At 48.6% G+C, this 20,661-nt stretch overlaps 1 protein-coding gene and 1 non-coding gene across 13 annotated transcripts in view; one reads left to right on the forward strand and one right to left on the reverse strand.

The window, feature by feature from the left end:
• Positions 1-604: 604 nt before the first annotated feature.
• Positions 605-20,661, reverse strand: part of SLC22A14 (solute carrier family 22 member 14) — a 36,227-nt gene continuing 16,170 nt past the window's right edge. For 4 of the 12 annotated variants that reach the window (XM_058442922.1, XM_058442918.1, XM_058442920.1 and 1 more), the window contains 10 exons: positions 12,585-13,100; positions 11,772-11,875; positions 11,409-11,563; positions 9,979-10,147; positions 5,983-6,103; positions 5,617-5,714; positions 5,123-5,337; positions 3,303-3,456; positions 2,492-2,692; positions 605-883 (listed from right to left, as the gene is read on the reverse strand). In XM_058442922.1, the coding sequence (XP_058298905.1) occupies positions 628-883; positions 2,492-2,692; positions 3,303-3,456; positions 5,123-5,337; positions 5,617-5,714; positions 5,983-6,103; positions 9,979-10,147; positions 11,409-11,563; positions 11,772-11,875; positions 12,585-13,100 (1,989 nt within the window). In that variant the 3' untranslated portion in view covers positions 605-627. Of the gene's footprint in view, positions 925-2,491; positions 2,693-3,302; positions 3,457-5,122; positions 5,338-5,616; positions 5,715-5,982; positions 6,104-9,978; positions 10,148-11,408; positions 11,564-11,771; positions 11,876-12,584; positions 13,101-20,661 lie in introns of all 12 variants that reach the window. The other 8 variants (XM_058442919.1, XM_058442923.1, XM_058442925.1 and 5 more) reach the window with 8 other exon arrangements.
• LOC116473920 (U6 spliceosomal RNA) lies at positions 15,259-15,365 on the forward strand. The gene has a single exon (XR_004249483.1). It is a non-coding gene; the product is annotated as a U6 spliceosomal RNA (small nuclear RNA).

Here is a 20,661-nt window from a genome sequence, read left to right on the forward strand (position 1 = left end):
CCATCAGGAAAGCATCCCCAGGGATGTGGACCGATTTGGGTAATTCCCAAGGCCATGTTTATTTGCAGCATCAGCAGAAAGATGGTGAGAAAGCCCTATGCAATGGGACAAATGAGAGACGTTCTCAATGTTCCTTTACATTCCAGCCCTGCCCTGACTAGTGCATAAAACGGAGCTTTGAAATCTGTCCTCAGCCTGTGCTTCAGGTGGAAACTCACCGTGCTAGCGGATGTGTGGGCTAGTGGGTATGGTTGATGTGCAGGCACAGTCTTGCCCTCGCTTCACCTCTGGCCCTCATAGACATTGCCCTCCCTATTCCCCTGCCCCCATCCAGAGAGCTCCTCACTGTCCCTGAACAATTAGACAAAGACACTAAGGAGTCTGTCTAACCCATCTTCCTCCAGGCCAGGGCCTCTGCATTCTCCACACATGGGCAACTTGACCCAGCCATCTCAAGACCAACATTGTACCTTTATTGGAATGAATCACAGCAGAGCTCCTGCAGAAGGGGGGGGGCATTTTTTTTTTAATGTCAAGGGCTGGCCCGGGAGCATGACTGACCATGCCCCAAGACTGAACTAGGCCTGGAATTTGTGGCCTGGAATCCACGACCCCATACTTGGCCACTCAATTCCAACCCAAGATGGTCTGGGGGCCTGGCCCACAGGGAGCCTGGCTGTTTGCTTCCTCTTTATTGAATTGCTTCAAGGCAGGGTTGGAGACAGGGTATGGGTCCAATCTCAGGATCTGGGCATTGAGAATGACATTCTTGGCTGCTTCCTCAGACATATCATCAGATGATGTATCCTCAGTCGTCATGTCCTTGACCTTATTCCAGAAAGAGCCATCGGAGGATAAGTCCGGGGCCACATCTTTCTGGAAGCTGAGAAAAGCAGCGGCTTGTGCCTTCAGCAGCGCCCAACCCTGCGTTCCCAAGAGGTGAGGCTTTCTCACTCCAGCAGGTCCCCAGCCGAGCTTTGCCAGGAGCCTCCAGAATCAGGCCTGCTCCATCTCCCAACCCTTGCGAGACCCTTCTCTTTTCTGTCTTTGAAGTTGGTCCACCATCTTCACTGCTAGCATTTACTGAGCACTTGCTACATGCCAGACCCTGTGCCAGCTGCTTTGTGTAGGTTTAATCCTCTCAAAAAAACCCATGGGAGAGGATGGCTGGGCTACATGGCCTTACCTCTCTGTGCCCCAATGTTCTCATCTGTAAAATGGGGACAGTGACAGGACCTACCTTGCATTTGATTGTTTTGAGGATAGAGTGAGATAAGGCATGTATAGAACAGGGTCTAACACATAACAAATGCTCAGTTCATCTTAGCTATTGTTATTACTCTGTTCTCATTCCACTTTGCAAATGAAGAAACTGAGCCTCAGAGGTATGAGGTAACTTCTGCGTGCACACACTAGGAAGTTGCGGCACATGGAACGTGTGCCCATAACCATTATCCTCTCTCCCTGTGCGGCGCTGAACTTCCTCTCTCTATAGTGGGGCAAGTTTCTATCCATCCTTCAAAGCCCTACTCAGATGTCGCTGTGACATTTTCTCCGACTCCCCAGATTAACATTCTTCCCTTGTTAGGTTCCTACAGATCCTGTATATCCCACTGTCAGAGTCATCTAGCAGTAACTGTTTGCATTATCTGTCTCCCCATAAGCTATGGTTTTCTCAAGGATGGGGAGTGCTGACCTTTGATAGTCAAGTCCTGGAACAGTGCCTAGCATGTGTGGTTCCAGTGAGAGCAGGGAGGGAGGGCAGGAGGAAGATGGTAGGGAGGAGGGCAGAGAAAGGCCAGAGGCAGTGACTCCTGTGGCACAGAGCAGAGGACACTCTAGGGCCTCGGGCAACCTCTGCTCCTCACTGGTGCTCGGGTCCCCTTAGGTCAAGGGAGAGCGTGTTCATTGGCCCAAATCCCAGAAGGAATGGTTCTGCCCATCATGCCAAGTCTTCTCCAGGGGACACTTGGGAGATCAGAGGCCAGAGGTGCCCACAGAGATGTTGGGTGGAGCCCAGTTCCCAAATGGGGTCCTGGGCTGCTGGGGCCAAGAGGCCAGAGTCCTTCATCAAGACTGGGTTTTTTATGAGGAACTAGGAGTTCAGACAGGAAAAGAGATGTACTCAGAGTCAGTTCCAAGCCAGTCCCCTGTCCCTGGGAGGAGAGGGAGCCTCTGGGAGGAGTGCCCCTGGAGGGTATGCCCAAAGGCAATGCACCCATCCAGACAGGCAGGCAGGGGCAAGGAAAGGAGACGACATGGCCCAGGCCGGGTCAGGAGGGGCAGCAGGATGGGAACTGGCAGAGGCTGGGTGGGAGCAGGTAGGCAGCAGCAGCCAGAGGAGTGGGGAGACTGCTATGGACATGGCAGCCTTCGGGTCACAGGCTCTCCGGCAGACAGGCGGGGATGGACAATGCCCCGCACGCTCTCTGTGCAAAGGCTTCAGAGCCAGGCCCCATGTTGGCACAGCCCAGGAGGCTCCCACACCTACCTCATCTGTGACGAGTGGTCCAGACTGTCAGAGAGGGGCTGATCTCGCGTTTCCGGCAGCAGGGAGGAGAGGGAAAAGGCCACGATGGCTAAGACGCAGCAGAGAAAGATGGGCAGGAGGGAGGGGGTCTGGCTGATGATTGTCAGGGACAAGATGGCTCCAGCTGCTGAGGCCAGAGACACCAGCCCCAGACCTGTTGCCCTGAAAGTGGAGGTGAGAGCTCCTCTGAGGGGTCTGTCGGGTTCAGAGGCTGGGCAGGGCCAGCGGCTACATGAAAACCCACACTCTCCAGTCTCCACACTGTCCCGTCCTCATTGTGTGATTCCAAGTAGGCAGTAATTTCTTCTGGGCCTCCTCAAGGGGGATGAGGAGGGGGAGAGGCAGAAACCATCAGCATTATGTGGATGTGCGGGGAGAGGACACAGGCAGTGATGCCAGCCAGGCAGGAAGATAGTGTTCCCATCACCAACCTCAGGGAAGGATCTGAGCCTCCAAGTGGCCCAAACACTTTCCAGGCAGTGAGTGCAAGGCAGGGGCTGGAGTCAGGCTGCCTGGGGCCAAATCCCAGCTCTGCTGCTTGCGCTGTCTGCCCTTAATCGAGAGCCTTTATCTGTCTGGTCTTGCATCTGAAATAGGGTTAGCGATGGCATTTGGGGGATTTTCTGGTGGTGTTTAAATGAGATCACTTATGTAAACTGCTTAGCACAGTGCTTGTCACCAGGTGAATGCTTGTCTTACTTGCTGCATTAATCTTGTCATTGTCAGTCCCTGCCCATGTTCCCACGGCCCCCTCGCCCACCAGACCCCATACCTGAGCACAGTGGGGAGAAGCTCGGCGGTGTAAAGGAAGAACACAGTGACAGTGGCGGCCAGGCTGAACTCTCCGAGTGTGAGCACCAAGATCGTCACGGATTTCAGCTCTGTGGCCAGACAACGTGGCCACTTGAGTCTGAGGCCATCCTCCCCTGGGGCGGGTGAAGGAGGCCCACCCATCAGCGCTCCCTTGACCCATCCCAGAAGGCATCTGAACAGCCTTCCCCACCACCTGCCCAGCTGGCCAGCAGGCTCAGGCATTCCGTCAGAAGAGGGGCAGGCTGTCAGAGGCCCAGCCAGGCTGGAAGGCAGGACATTTGCAGTGCAGAGTTGGTCAGCAGGGGTAGGGAGGTCCCCTGGGACACCCATGGCCTCTCAGGCCACCGTCTCCCATGCTACACCCAACACCCCCGTCTCTGCCTCCAAGGCTGTGTCTTCGTTCCACCTCCTCACCCAACTGCAGCTTCCTCACCCCACTGGGGATCCACTCAGGGCCAGGCCTGTATCCTGTGGGTTGGGACCCCTGCTCAGGGCTGTACCACCGGGGCTCTGCAAGGTGGTCAGAGCAACGGGGTGTTTGGTTCCTGGGGCCTGAATGGCTGGGATGGGTCCCAAACTCTCCAGGATGTTCTCTGGCCAGCTAGACAGGCACAGTGAAGGGGAAACTGGGGAAAGCCCATTCCTCAGACCTGGTGAAGCTGGGGGCTTCAGCCCCTGCCTGCCTGCCTGCCTGCCTGCCTACCTGCCTGTCAGCCTCTGCAGGACCCTGCCCCAGCCTTACTCCCATTCCAGTCCTGGCTTTTCTTGTCTCTGGGATGAAATCAGAGATCCAGTTTTATCTACTGGGGAGTCCATTCCTAGTTTCTGTCACACTTCTGAGTTTACACATTTCTGCTTGATTCAGTATAGATCCGCTTTTTTAAAAACCACCAGGCAATTAACATTCAGTAATGAATTTGTTTCCACATTTTGTGTTAGCCAATCTACACTGCCAGCATCTGGGAGTGGAAGGGTCCTAATCCAGACATACAAAATTCCAGCCCTGGAGAAAGGGAGGGAGCCCCTCCAGGCAGGCCCGGATCTAGCCTCCCCTGCCCTTGCTGCGACTGTGAAAGGGTTCCGCAGGCAGTCATTCTAAGTGCATGTGCTGCACAGATCGCTCCAGCTCTAGGACCTGTGGTGTATCCATTGTTTAGGGCTCTTTGAGATTCTGAAGATAACACCAGCCCTTCCTGTTTCCTTTTCTAAGGAAAGCCTAGGAATGGCTCAGTGCCCCATTCCTAAGCCAGTAGGAATGGGGCACTGAGCCCCTCTGGAAAGGAGGGGCCTCCATACAAGAGCTGTTCCTGAGTGCTGAGCCCCACATTACACTCAGTTTTTCAGTGGGCAGGTTATTCCTGGTGAAGCTACAGAGAACAACAGGCATTTCCCAGTCAAAAGGGCTACAGATGACAGGTGGGCCTGGGCAGCAGTTGAAGGAATATTTTTGCCATCATTTATTCACATGTAACCATTAGACCTCCTTCTAAGGTGGATTGGAATCTGATGGAAGAAGGCTGCCTGCTATCTTCTGGAAAGTACACCCTCCTCTTTCAGGCCTCTGAGAGAGTGTTTGTGCCCTGTCTGGGGGACCCCACCCAGGAAGGGCAGTGCTCCAGGGATTGGAGGCGCTGGGGCCTCTGTGGGGTGGGTGGGCTATAGGTGCAGGAGGCTGATTCCCAGGGTGTCTAGGTGGCCAGCGATGGCAGGCGGCACTGGGGAGGGGTTTTGGGAAGCAGGAAGGCTGTGGGCAGCCCACAGGGGAAGGATGGGCTGTACCTTCAGGGAGGAAAAGGAGAAGCAAGCACCAGATGATGGCTTGGAGGAGAGTCACAGCTAGGCTCCACTTCCTCCCAATCTGCTGGAGGATAAAGATGCAGCACAGCCGGGCAGGCATCTCCATGATGCTGGGGACCATGTGTCTGAAGTGGATGCTCACGCCCAGCTCTCTCATTCTCAGGCTCAATGTAAAATAGGTGTAACTGATGGTAAACCTGGATGAAACCAGGAGGCAAGTGCACGTGCGTGGGTACACACACACACACACACACACATATACACACACACACACACACACACACGGAGCCAGGAATAAAGACAGAGGCAGAGCAGCAAGGGTCAGGGTAGGAACGGAGGAGAGAAATAAGCTCGGAGACCTGTGATCTGTGTCCTTGGGCTTCCTCCCCTGCAGCCTGACCATTCCCATCCTCTCCCTAGAGTTTCCAGCCTGCGCACCTGTTCGCAGTCCCTGCCAGCGAGCCCTGGATACTCACCACACGCAGCTCATCACCAAGGTCACCTTGCAGAGCTGCCTATTCTTACAGAAGTCCAGGACAGAGGCCCGAGTCACCTTCTTTCTGGGCAGCTGCAGCTACAGAACAAGCAGGACCAGTCAGAGGCAGGGCCAAGACCCCAGCTTGCTCCCCAGCCCCACAGTACCCACAAGGCCTGCCTGTCCCTGAAAGTGCCAGCTGGCTTCTGGCCTTCCCTGGCAGGGTTCAATTTTGCTGTCACCATTGTCCTTAAGCAGTGGACTGGAGGCACCCTCTGGACCAATGTCCCACCTGAAAGGATGAGGAGGGAAGGGGCCCTTCCACAGCCCACTGCTCCGGCCCCACTCCTGGCCGGAAGCCCTTTACCTCGTCCAGCAGATTTGAAGGAATGGTCTTCTTGTTCACACTTGCGGCGTAGCACAGCACCTGCTTGGCCTCCTTCACCTTCCCTTTCATCATCAGCCACCGCGGGGACTCCGGGAGAATCCTGTGTGGCCAGCCCCTCTCTTATCTCATCGTTCTATGATGCCCAGAGCCCCCCTGCTGGCCCTCTCGTGGCCTCAGCTGTGGCCATCCTGTGCCAACATGAGGTGATTCAGATGTCAGGGCCTTGAAGGCCACCACTGACCTCGAGCTGCCCTCTGCTCCTCCCTGGCGGTCATCCCTTCCCCTGTCTAAGCCTCACATGGCCTCCACTGCTGCTAGGTGACACCCTGACCACCAGCTGCCTCTGTCTCCAGCCTCCTTGATTTGCCCTCGGTAATCACTGAGAGCTCTCTCCTTTTCTATCTAGGGGGCCACGCCTATCTGCTCACGCATGCTGAGGGCTCCAACCTCCATGTCCACAGCCTCCTGCAGAGCCCCCATGCCCTTAGTTGGGATTTCTCCTGTTCCCTGTCTGTCTCCCCAACACCCTGAGGAGTGTGAGGGGGCAGGACCCTGGATCTGACCCCAGCGCCCAGCACTCTGCCTGGGTGAATGGAGGGGTGAGTGAAGGTCTCTACTCTGTCCCATCTCTCCCCCACCACATCTCTATTGCCTTTGACTTTAGAATAACTCCTCTCTGTTTTTTCCCATCCTCTCAGGCTGTCAGAATCCACACAGTTTGGCATAAAAAGCACTTATGTGTGAAAAATGGTGTTTGGTGCCCTTGTATATATAGTCTTGTTTAATCCTCATCCAAACCTGGACCTAGTATGATTATCCCCATTTTACTCCCAGGCTCGAGGAGTAAAGGCTTGCCCAAGGACACAGAGGCAGAGCTATGTACTTGGGGACTGGTACAGCCTTAGTCCCCTAAGGTGGTATAACTTTTTAATAAAACTATGCCTGCTGATTTCTTACACCAGCACTCCCTCCCTGACCAGGACTCTGGCTGGTTGCCATAAACATACACTCAAGACACTAAAGACAACTTCATTCCTTATACCTGCCCTGCTCCTCCTCTCTTCCACCAGGGTTCAGCAATCAGCCATCATTTTCCACTCTAAGGCTGTGGAACTCTCCTAAAGAAAGCCATTAAACTGAGACTTCTTCAAAAAGATGGGGGATTGGCCTCGTGTCCACAGAAAAAACAGGAATAAAAAAAGGATACCGACGCTCAAGGACAAAGAGAATGGGAGGGAGGACACAATGGGAGAAATGTAACAAATGCACTGAAGAGGTCATGAACAGAATGTTGATATAAATATGGACAATAAAGACATTCTGATGAGGTCTCAGATGCAAATGAGGAACTATTAGAAACTGGAGAAATGGCAATCCTTGTTACAAAATGGCAAAGAGCTTGGCTGAACTGTATTCATGCCCTAGTGTTTGTGAAAGAAGGAACTTGTAAGTGATGAAATAGGACATTTGGTGGAAGAAGTCCCTAAGCAAAGTGTTGAGGGTGTGGTATGGCTTCTCTTGACCACTTATAGTAAAATGTGAGAAGAGAGAAACAAATTAGAATTTATAATTAAAAGGGAAGCAGAACTTAAAGATCTGTCAAATGCTCATGTTGGCCATGTTGTGTATTCATTTTCCATGAATAACAAAGTGTGTTTGGGAGAGAACACCAAGGATGTGGCCAAGCTACTGTTTGATGAGGCTGGTACAAATCAGCGGAAGCCAGGCACTATCCTTGAAGACACTAAAAGAATAACCCCAAAGATACATTAGAGATCATTGGTTCCGCCCCTCCCATCACAGGCCCAGAGTGCCAAAGCCTAGGGGACACCACTATGTCAAAAGAGGGGCCTTGAGCACCCATAGTACATTGGTGCTCACTGCTGACAGCCTACCAGTAGAGGCTGGGAATCCAGTTCATGGAAGTGACAGGGTCTTGAATCTCTCCTCCTCACTCCCCATAAAACTCTCATCTACTCAAGCTAGGCAAAGGGGAGTTCAAGAGAACTCCTTAGATAGATGAGGGGACTGCCTTTGAAAAATGACATCTGCCATCCCACTCTGGCTGGAACTTGCTAATTCAGAAACATAGTGGCTTGCCCTGGTATTCCAGACAGTAAGAGAGATTATAAGAGAGTTAATATGTGTCACCTGGAGTTTGAGGGCCTACATAAACCCAGAGAATGATGCCCATCTCTCATCTGGGTATAATGAAGGCAAGAGGTTGATTGGAGCAGCCCACCACAACAGGGTGGAGGCTGGGGAACAGTGGAGTTTTTTGGCCAAGTGGACCCTGCTGTCTTAAAGGCACCCCATGTGCTAGGATGAGGAGACCCCTACAGAAAGAGGCTGTGGGGTGAACTGCCAGGGACAAGAGCTGAGGGAGGTCACAAACAGAGCACTGGGAGCATTAGGAAATTCTAATGCTCAGAAGACCCACGAATGGACCCGAGAGTGATGGCATTTGAATATCTACCCTACAGAGGTCCCTGAGAGACTATAATAGCCCCTCCCATGTCAGTCTTTGGTCTATTTTATCTGATGCCCCTACCCCATGCCTAGAACCTGGAAAATCAGAACAAGGAGACAGGAGGAAGAACAATAGGTCTGAACAGACCTCATCCCCCTTGGCCACTATCCTGAGCAAGGGGCCAGGAAGAAGCTGTGGATCTGATGTAAGATTAAAGTTTTTAATTGAACTGGACTGAATTTTTTTTTTTTTAAACAGGATGTCACTCTTTTGCCCAGGCTGGAGTGCAGTAATACAATCATAACTCACTGCAGCTATGATCTCCTGGGCTCATGTGATCCTCCCACCTCAGCCTCCCAAGTAGCTGGGACTACAAGTGTGTGCCACCATGCCTGGCTAATTTTAAAATTTTGTGTAGACGCAGGGTCTTGCTATGTTGCCCAGGCTGGTCTCAAACTCCTAGCCTCAAGCGCTCCTCCCACCTCAGCCTCCCAAAGTGTTGGGATTACAGGCATGAGCCACTGCGCCCAGCCCCCATGCTGTTAACCCCATCTCTTATCATTCTTACTACATATGGTACAGTTAAAATGCAGGGGCTTTGGAGACAGCCCCTGAGTTCAAATCACAGGTGCCCCACTTTCTAGCTGTGTGACGTTGGACAAGTTATTTCCACCCTCTGAAGCCTCAGTTCTCCCTCCTCCCCACCTCCCATGACATGGGAGTAGCATACTTCTTCTAGAGGGGTCAAGATTAAGTGTAATAATGTCAAGATTAAATATGATCATTGCTTCATGCAGAACTGCCTAACCCTTCATACGTGAGTTCTTTCAGCTTCTTCTCACCTCCCTCTCTGTCTTCTCTTTTGTCCCTCTCTTTTCCCACCTGCCCAAGGTTAACCTTCTTTCTTTTGGCATCTCACTTTTGTTCTCAACCCATATTCCTCCAAGTTTTGCCCCATCAGTTGTCCTCTCCCAGCTTTAATCTCTTAGGTTCCTGTCTGTGACTCCCCTACACTCAAAACATCTGATACTCTTCCCTGACTCTGTCTTAGTTGCCCATATAAATCATCCCTTTCTCCCTCTTTCTATGAAAGTCATCTCCTGGCTGAATTTCTTCTGCTCCTAGTCACTCCTCAACCCTCTGCCACTGCAGTGAAGCCACCTCAAGAAGGTCACCAAGGCTGGCAGACCCTTTCTCAGCCTCACCCCTCTTGCCTTCAACACTGACATTTCCCTTGTCCTTAAACCCTTGGCCTTCAACACTCTTCCTCCTGGTTTTCTGACCACCTCTCTGACATCTCTTTGAGGGTCTTCTCTGGGTCAGGGAGGAGGCTAATGCTGAGGTTCAGAGGCTCTGCCCTTGGTGCCTTCCTATCTCATCCCATCCACATGTACTTTCTCGCAGGGAAATCCCACCTATTCCCACAGCTTCAAGGACCCTCCACACTCGTCGACATCCAGCCCATCAGACCCAGCCCTGTACATGCCCTGTACTCGCTTGCTCACCAGATATAGGAGATGAGGGGGATCACAAGTACCCCACCCACCAGAAACAGCAGCCGCCAGTGGGGAAGACTGTAGGCGATCCCCGTCAGCAACATGGACCCAACAGCGAAAAAGCAGTGTTCCAGGATAATGGCGTGGGCCCGGTGCTCGCCCACTAACCACTCAGTGGCTGTGCAGAGGCCAAGAGGACAAAACCATGGTCACTTCAGGGTCCCCAGGGCTGCCCTTGCATCCAGCCTTGCTGGGTGTCCCCACCTGCTCTGGACAGTTGAGATCAGGCAAAGCTTCTTCTGCTTGTCTCTGCACTGGGTCCAGAGACAGCCCCTCAGAGCCCGGTAGAGTGCCTCTGTTCCCGCCAGGGCACACCCTTATCTCCTAATCATATACACAACTTCCATCCCGCTCCACCTGGCTGCTCCCTCTGCACACCCCCTGTCTGACCATGTGCCTCTCATAGAAAAGACACAATACCAGATACGTGGCTTGACACATGGTCAGGCAAGGAATCATTGTCCTTGTCTTTGCTCTGAGTGTATTCGTGCTTTGGCCACCTAGGCCTAAGTCTCCCAATGAGAAGAGGTTCTCCTGCCAGGAAACCCCGAGCAAACTAGGCAGCTGCAGCTGTAAGGCTGCACTGGGTGCTTTAGTGTCTCATAGGCCAGGGTTGAAGTCCCAGCTTCTTCACTTAGTTGCTGTGTGACCCTGTGCAAGTTGGTTAACTTCTCTGAGGCTCAAGAGTCCTCCTCAGCTGAAGGAGTAATAGAATAGTGCCTCCTGAAGAGAGCCGCATCAGGAGGAAATAAGACAATGCATATAAAGGGCTTAGCAGGCTGCCTGGCTCTTCTTAGCAGCTGCCTGGCTCTTTCTTCTCCTTCTCCTTCTCCTTCTCCTCCTTCTCCTTCTCCTTCTCCTTCTCCTTCTCCTTCTCCTTCTCCTTCTCCTCCTCCTCCTCCTCCTCCTCCACCACCTCCTCCTCCTCCTTCTTTCTTCTTCTTTCCTCCTCCTCCTCCTTCTTCTTCTTCTTCTTTTTTTTTTGCCTGGCCTTTCTTAAGGGCTCAATAAATGTAACCCATGGAGCTTGGCGGTACGCAAAGAGTATGCGGTGGAAGGTGTGGGGTGTGAGGGAGTTAGGAAGGAGGATGAAGGTGGAAGGGCAGTGAGGGCACTGATTCTCTGGCATCTCCAGGCAGCCAGGAACAGAGATCCCTTCCACTTCTGCCTGTCCAATTAGGCCCCTGACTTTGTGTCCTGTGGGCTCCCAGCAGGTGCCCATGCCACCACACCCCCACCATGCCCTCTTGCAGCCACGCCACACCCCCTTGCCATCTGCCTATGCCGCCATGCCCCCTGCCACTACTTCCCCTTGTCACCTACCTATGCCGCCATGCCCCTGTGCCACCCTGCCCTACCCCATTGAGGCCCAGTCTCACCCAAAGAAATGCTGCTGATGGCGTAGCCCACCACTGACTGCGAGATGCCAAAGCGAAACAACAAATACAGGTGAAAGCTGTTCACGAAGGCTGTCCCAAAGCCGAAGAGGATCAGCCCCAGCAGTGATAGCAGGATGGCAGGGTAGCGGCCCATCCTACAGGCGTCAAAGGGAGGCTGCACCAAGCGCAGGGATCTCCCTGGCTGGCCCCAGCCGGATACACCTGGGCCAGGCCCTGAGCCATCCATGGGTCCCTGGAGAACCGCTACCCTCACCTCCCTCAGCCTGACACACTCCAACCCTGAATGCCCATGAGGAGGAGGTGGGATGGCTCGGGGACCAGCAGAAACTCCCGGGGACTCACTTGTCAGTTATGAGCCCAAAGATGAGAGAGCCTATCAGGAGCCCTGCCATGAACATGATCTGTGCAGTGTCCTTCTTCGTCTCCATGCCACATACCAAGTCAAACTGTGGGTCAGACACAGAGATTGGCCACGGGCACCCACCTTTGGGTCCAGAGACTGAGCCTCATCCCAGGGTGGGACCTATAGGCCAAGGGGACCTGGGGTAGGGGCAGGTAACTGTGTGCAGCGTGCCTCAGCTGTTGCCTCTGCTCTGTTACCTCTGCAACCCTTCTGGCACCTGCTCCACCCTGAGAGCTGGGCCTGGAGAGAGTGACCAGAGGCATAGGCCAAGATGTGTGTGTGGGGTAGGGGGTAACTGAGCAAAGGCAGGAATCAGTGCAGACCCTTTCCCAAAGGCAGGTGCGAGGCCCAACCTGCAGATTCATGCTAGGGTGGTCTGTGTTGTAAAGGGCCTAGATTGCAGCTTGGGTTGGGAAGCCCTGTAAGAGATGCCTGATCAAAGCTGCTTCTTTCCCCAAGCCCTACTTTTTGTGAGTTCTAAGGTCAGAGCCACAACTACAGGAGCGATTTCTTGGACAGATGGAAAACCCTGCCATGCAGCACCCATCTCTACCCTAAATGTACTCTATAGATAGGCAGGGCCAGGGCTGGGCAGCAGGAATCCTAATGTTCTGCCCAGACCTGCCTCTGAAGGTTGACCTCAGGCCAAAGGCTTCCCATTTCTGAGCTTCGGTTTCCCCACTCGTTCAGTGAGGGTGGGAGGCACAACTCAGCCTGTAGGGTAGTTACAGACAACCCATGACAAGACATACCTCATTGATCAGTGATCGCTTCTTAGCGGCAGGATAGATCCACCCATCTTGGCATGTGTCTGTGTCATTGAGGCCAAACTGGATGATAGAATCCAGATTCCAAGGCACAGGAAGGTACATGAGGCATGTCAGGAAACTGCCATTGGGTGCTTGGGGTATGGTCAGATTCAGCTGCTGAGCTTCGGACAGGTGGGGACCCACTGCCAGGATCCAGCTGGTATTGCAATAGGGCTTCTGGGCTGTGAACACGAAGTGGTCAGCAAACATGAAGAAGGCCGACATGATGCTGGGGATAAAGGTGAGGGCCACTAGCCTCTGCTGGAATGTGCCAAACTCCCCCACCGCATCCAGGAGGTTGGCAAACTTGTCATCCTGCTTGGTGTGGACAGCCCTCAATCTGTGTAACAGCATCTCCAGAGACCGGGAATGTGGATGTCCTGCTGTCTCATGCTGGTTCAAGTTCCTGGAAGCATCCTGGGATCTGAGCTCTTCCTTGAAGTTCTCCTCTCCTGCCATCTGTCCAAAGAAAGGGTGCAGCTCAGTCTCTGCTGAAACCACTAACTAAACATCAGAGACCAGCATGGGAGCCACCGACCAGGAACTGGCCTCTGGCTTGAAGCAATATGGATTCCAACCTTGATGTTCTCAGTAGTTCCCTCCCTTGCTTTCTTAGTTAACATGATTTATTCCCCACTGGCCCAACCATCCTGGAGTTTTAGTGTAATTCAGATTTTTAATGTTTTATAAAATGCTGTGCTTCTGTTGTCATGAAGGACTAAGTTCTGAGGAACTCTCCTACAACTTCCCCACAACTCAAACTTTTTGTTTACATGCACATTGAGACACCAGTGGTCTTGCAAAAGGTAGGAGAGGTCTCCAGGGACCTTTTCTTCAAAAACAAACAAAGATCTGCATCGGCAGTGGCCAGGAGCTGGGCCCAAGGTGGGAAGCTGGAAGCCTGGGCCACAGAGATGGGGCACGAAGGCTGGTGCAGTGGTGAGGTGGTGCAGCATGGAGCCAAACTGGAAAGGCAGGAGCGGGGAAGGAGGAAGGTGAGCAGTACAGACTGTCAGCATATTACCTTGAAACAGCAGCGAGGAGGGGAAACTAAGCTTAAAACTCTGTTTTGAGCCAAAACTCTCAGAAGGGGTAACAGTTCCTGGTGCGGGGCACCCCTTGGCTCAGAGCAGAGGCAGAAGCGAGCCTTCTCTAAAGGAAAATGTCTTCAAGTTGATTCTGCAAGACTCTCACAGAGGTACATCAAGCAAAGAGATTACAGCTTGAGAAGGCAAGCCACTCTACAAGTCAACAGAACCCAGAAACCACAGACTTTTAGACTGCAGATGTTGAAACTGTCAGATACAAAATTTAGAACAGCTATTGTATGAACTTTTTAAGGATTTAAAGGTTATAATTACAAAAATGAACTTACAACAACAATCAGGAAAAAGTGGACACTTTTGGAAGGAAGATTAGGAACTTTTAAAAATGAAAGCTTGTTGAATGGCAAGTTGTTGTTGTTGAGATAAAAACACTAAGAGGAAAGTTAAACAAATTTGACACAAAGAATCAGTGAACTGGAATAAACTGCTGAAATGTGATAGAGAGGTAAAGAGACTTGGTAGATAGACGATTTAACATGTGTCTAACTGCAAGCCCACAAGGAGAAATGCAGATGAAATAAAAACATACTTTTTCTAAAACTTTTAAAACAAATTCTTAGATCCAGGAAATGTAACTTAGGCAGGATAAATAAAAAAGAAAACCATGGCTAGACACATTGCCGTGAAGCTGCAGGACACCAATGACAAAGAAAAGATCTTGAAAATCAGCTGGAGAGAAGACAGGCCACTGACTAATGAACAGCCTCAGCAGTCTCCTGTTAGAAGCAGGTGCAGGCGGGTAGATCACTTGAGCCCAGGGGTTCAAGACCAGCCTAGGCAACATAGTGAAACCCTGTCTCTACAAGAAAATACAAAAACATTTAGCCAGACTTGGTGGCATGTGCCTGTAGTCTCAGCTACTCGGGAGGCTGAGGTGGGAGGATCACCTGGGCCCAGGGAGGTCGAGGCTGCAGTGAGCCATGATCATGCCACTGCACTCCAGCCTGGGTAACAGAGCGAGACTCTGTCTCAAAAAAAGAAAAAAAAGAAGATGAAAGTTAAGCAACAAGGAAACCAGCAGAGCGAAGAATATTTTCAAAATGTGGATGGAAAATTATAGACCACATAGAATTGTATACCCAGCAAAATTGTCTGTCAAGAACTAGGGTAAAATAAAGGTAATTATAGAGATAACCAGAAATTGAAAGAACACACAGCAAGAGACCTGATTTGATTGAACTTTTTTTTTTTTTTTTGAGACAGAGTCTTGCTCTGTCACCCAGGCTGGAGTGTAGTGGTGTGATCTTGGCTCACTGCAAGCTCTGCCTCCTGGGTTCACACAATTCTCCTGCCTCAGCCTCCCGAGTAGCTGGGACTACAGGCGCCAGCCACCACGCCCGGCTAATTTTTTGTATTTTTTTTTTTTAGTAGAGACGGGGTTTCACCGTGTTGGCCAGGATTGTCTTGATCTCCTGACCTCATGATCCGCCCACCTCGGCCTCCCAAAGTTCTGGGATTACAGGTGTGAGCCACCGCGCCCAGCCTGATTGAACTTTTAAAAGATAAGAAGGGTGCTGGCTTCGGCAGCGCATATACTAAAATTGGAATGATATAGAGAAGATTAGCATGACCTTTGCACAAGGATGACACACAAATTTGTAAAGTGTTCCATATTTAAATAAATAAATAAAAGATAAGAAGGAAAATGATCTCTGGAGGACAGCCAGAGATGCAATAATGAGTGGTAAAACGGGAAAAATGTAAGCAAATTCAAATATTGATTGTATTAAATAAATATGATCATTGAGATTGTATTGAATCTATAGTGGAGAAGAATTTATATCTTAACAACAATATTGAGTCTTCTAACCCATGAGGATAGAAGGAAGATAGATAGAGATAGAGATAGCTCCATATGTTTTTAAGTTAAAAAAAAAAAACTTGTGAATACATCACAAGTTAAAGAAGAAATCATGGTGGGAGTTTAAAAATATTTATAAATGAGTGATAGTAAGAACCGTAACATATCAAAACGTATGGGTGGTATAAAAAGCGGTACTTGTGGGAAGTTTATAGCTTTAAGTGCTTTATAATAGAAAATCAGAAAGATTAAAAATTAATCAACTAAACAACCATCATAAGAAGTGGGAAAAAACACAAAAACATAAATCTAAAAAAAGTAAACGAAGAAGGTAGTAAAGTTAAGACAAAAATAAAGGAACTAGAAACAAAAGTATAAGAAAGGGAATCAACAAAGTTCAAAATTAGTTCCTTGAATAGATTAATAAGATAGACAAAACTTTAGTGAAATTACGTAAAAAATAAAAAAGACAAGATACAAATAAGTCTTTTATATATGCAAAAAGGAATATACAGATATAGCAAGACTGAAAATATTAACTGGATACTAACATCAGCTTTATGCCAATGAATTTAAAAACTTAGGTGAATTAAATTTCTAAACCAAAATTACTCAAAACAGATTTAAGAATAAATAGAAAGTCTTAAAAGTTCTATAATGACTAAAAGCAGAAGCAAAAAATCTTCCCACAAAGGAAGTCCAATTTATATAATTTTTTTTCAGGGAACAGGCAAAGATATATACTCCCAAAGAATTTTAACTTTGATAGCACAACTAGAAAATTACAGTACAAAAAGGAAATCACAGATACATTTCACTCATAAAAATGGATGCAAAAAACTCTAAATACAATGTTAGTAAATCAAATTTAATAGTACATTAAGAGAAAAATATATCACAGTAAAGACAGTTTTATTTTATCTTTGAGACAGTGTCTCACTTGGTCACCTAGGCTAGGGTGCAGTGGCACAGTCTCGGCTCACAGCAGCCTCGACCTCCCAGGCTTAAGCAATCTTCCCACCTCAGCCTCCTTGAGTAGCGGAGACTACAGGTGCACCCACCACACCCGGCTAATTTTTATATTTTTTGTAGAAACGAAGTCTTGTTATGTTGCCCAGGTTGGTCTAGAACTCCTGAGCTCAAGCAATCTGCCTGCCTTGGCAATCTGCCACCATGCATGGCCAGTTAAAAACAGTTTTAACCAGAAATGCAAAGATGGTTTTACTATTAGAAAAAATATATATATATGTAACTTTTTTTTTTTGAGGCAGAGTCTCACTCTTGTCACCCAGGCTGGAGTGCAGTGATGCCATCTCAGCTCACTGGAACCTCCGCCTCCTGGGTTGAAGCAATTCTCCTGCCTCAGCCTCCCGAGTAGCTGGGATTACAGGCATGCGCCACCATGCCTGGCTAATTTTTGTATTTTTTAGTAGAGATGGGTTTTCACCATGTTGGCCAGGCTGGTCTTGAACTCCTGACCTCAGGTGATCCGCCCGCCCTGGCCTCCCAAAGTGCTGGGATTACAGGCTCCTGAGCCACTGCGCCTGGCCTAGATAATATATAAATACTTATATTTATATAAGTAATAAATCAATACTTAATAGATCAATGGAGAAAACCATATGATCATGTTTATAGATGCGGAAAACGCATTTGATAAAATTCAACAATTTGTGATTTTTAAAGAAAAACCCTAAGAAAAATGAGAAATTTAGTAACAAAAAAACTATCTCTCCCCTCCACAAAAAAAAAAAATCCTAAAAAGGAAACATTAAAAGTATCCCTTTTAAAATCAGAGGGAAGACAAAGATGCCCACAATTACTTATTTGACATTATGCTGGTGGCCCTAGCCAGTGCAATGAGATAAGAAAGAGAAATTAAAGACATAAAGATTGAAAAGAAAATAAAACCCCAAAGAATCTACAGAGAATTAGAAACAATAGGAGAGCTTAGCAAGGTAGCTGCATATAATGTGAATATATAAAAGTCAATTGCATTTCTGTAAACCCAAAACATTTAGAAAATATAATTTGTAAAATTATGCCATTCAGTGAAAAAAATCTTCAAACTCACTCAAAATTTGCTGAAATGCTAATTACAGCAATACTGTGATAACATTTCTCACCTATCACATTGGCACATTTTGTTGATGAGGCTGTGGGTGGGGAAACAAGCTCTTTCATACATTGCTGATGGGAATGCAAACTGGCACAACCTTTCTGAAGGACAATTTGGCAATACCTGATATGAAAGAACGAGTTAACCCAGACACCCTGATTTGTTTACGTCTTGCACATGTTCAGAAAGGACTGCTTGAGTGATTAGTCTTTGGCTGGCTTCTGGAATTGAACTTTTGGAGTGTTCCCTGTGCTACCATTAAGAGTGTTTGGGGCCAGGTGCAGTGGCTCATGCCTGTAATCCCAGCATTTGGGGAGGCTGAGTGGGGAGAATTGCCTGAGGCCAGAAGTTCAAGACCAGCCTAGGCAATATAGCGAGACCCACCCCCCATCTCTAAAAAAACAAACAAAAAAATTAGCCAGGCGTGGTGGAATACACTTGTAGTCCTAGCCCCCGGGGAGGTTGAGCCACTCCTGATAGCTTGAGCCCAGGAGTTTAAAGCTGCCGTGTGCAAGGCCTTATCTCTAAAAAAAAGTTTAAAAAGAGTGTTTGGCATGCTTGGAACCTTGAACCACATTGTACCTGCTTGGCTAGATAGCTTATGCCTTATGCTGAACATCTTTCCTTCTTGGGGTCTGAAATTGGGGAATGCAGTTTCAGTAATTATTGTTAGTCATGAAGGCACTGTGTGGTTTCATGTTCAACCCCCAATAACAATGCTGGGCTCTTAGGCTCAGGGAGATTCCCTGGCAGAAAGACTTCACACATGTTGCTGCAGTTCGTTGTTGGGGAAGTAAGGGCATCCCATGTACTTTCATTGGGAGAAGATGGGAAGATGGCACCCAGTATCCTCTAGACTCCACCCAATGTGCCTTTTCCCTTTATTGACCTTGCATTGTACCCTTTTGTTTGTTGTAATAAATTGTAGCAGTGTGTATAATAACTTTTTTTTTTGAGATGAAGGCTCGCTGTGTCCCCCGGACTGGAGTGCGGTGGTGTGATCTTGGCTCACTTCAACTTCCGCCTCCCAGGTTCAAGTGATGCTCCTGCCTCAGGCTCCCAAGTAGCTGGGACAACAGGCACACACCACCACACCTGGCTAATTTTTGTATTTTTGGTAGACATAGAGTTTTACCATATTGGCCAGGGTGGTCTTGAACTCCTGACCTTAGGTGATCCGCCCACCTTGGCCTCCCAAAATGCTGGGATTACAGGCGTAAGCCACTGCACCCGGCCCTAGAATAACTTTTGAGGCCCATGAATGCTTCTGGTGAATTGCAGAGCCTGGGAGCCGTCTTACAGACCACTGATAACACCTAAAAAACTATGTATACACTTACTTTTTGATTTAGCAATCCCACTTCGGGAATTTACCCTGAAGACTCACTTCCAACAGTAAGAAAATACATGTGTACAAGGTTATTCACACTGCAGCATTGATTGTATCACAAAATATTGGGAAAAAACCTAAATATCCATATACATAGGAGACTGGTTGAATAAACAGTGGTATAGCCACTCAGTGCAATACTATAACTGGCGCAGTGCCTCACACCTATAATCCTGGCACTTTGGGAGGCTGAGGCAGGAGGATTGCTTGAGCCCAGGAGTTCAACACCAGCCTGGCCAACAAAACAAGACCCATCTCTACAAAATATAAAATAATTAACCAGGTGTAGTGATGCATGCTGTTAGTCCCAGCTACTTGGGAGGCTAAAGCAGGAGGGTCATTTGAGCCCAGGAGATTGAAGCTGCCGTGAGCTATGAATGCTCCACTGCCATCCAACCTGGATGATAGTGTGAGATCATCTCAAAAATAAAAAAGTGACATTATGCAGCTGTAAAAAAGAATGAGGAAAATGTCTATTCATTGATATGGAATGATTTCCAGACCATATTGGTAAGTGAAGAAAGCAAAATGCTCGAGTATCTCTAGTAAGCTGCTCTTCGTGTAATAAAAGGGGATATAAGAATATACATGTATCTGCTCAGTTGTGAAAAAAATACAGAAGGATAAGTCACAAACTAATGAGACTAATTATCTCTGAGGGTGAGTGGGTGGGTATGGGTGAAAAGAATGAGGGAATGGAATGGGGTAGATGGGATGGGAGGGGAGGGACTGTTCTCTGAGTATAGCTTTTTGTATAATTCTGATTTTAGAACCTTAGTAAGGTTTCACATACACCCCATACCCAAATAAGTAATTAACTAAAACCAACCTGTACAAAGAAGTAATCCAAACAACAGCAAATAAACCTAATGTGATACAAATAAACATCATAACTGCATTGAAGAAGATGGGGAAGAAAAGGACTAATCTAAGTAACTGAAAAATAGCATATTGACTACATATTGTAAAGCTAAAGATGAAAAGAACTGTACACAAGTACTGTTACCCTAGTTAGTGAATTTGTTTCTCACAGAGATGGATTTGCAGTTCTGAAACTATGTGTATACTATATTTAAGCAAATAAGTAACTATATTGTAGATAATAAGAGCTAGGTTTTTGTCAGAGAAAGGAGTTACAACAAAGGACAGGGGAAGCTGGGCACAGTGGCTCACACCTGTAATCCCAGCACTTTGGAGGCCAAGGCAGGTGGATCACCTGAGGTCAGAAGTTCAAGACCAGCCTGGCCAACATGTTGAAACCCTGTCTCTACTAAACAATACAAAAATTAGCTGGATATGGTGGCACCTGCCTGTAATCCCAGCTACTCCAGAGGCTGAGGCAGGAGAATTGCTCGAACCCAGGAGGCAGAGGTTGCAGTGAGCTGAGATGGTGCCACTGCACTCCAGCCTGGGTGACAGAGCAAGACTCCGTCTAAAACACACACACACACACACACACACACACACACACACACAAAAGATGGGGAAGACTATAATGAAGACTGTGGTGTTGGATTGGAACCAAAGGTACCAGAATGAACTCATGATAGATAGATAGATAGATAGATAGATAGATAGATAGATAGATAGATAGATAGATAGAT

The sequence above is a fragment of the Hylobates moloch genome, unplaced genomic scaffold (genome assembly GCF_009828535.3).
Source record: "Hylobates moloch isolate HMO894 unplaced genomic scaffold, HMol_V3 SCAFFOLD_8, whole genome shotgun sequence".
Classification (NCBI taxonomy): domain Eukaryota; kingdom Metazoa; phylum Chordata; class Mammalia; order Primates; family Hylobatidae; genus Hylobates; species Hylobates moloch.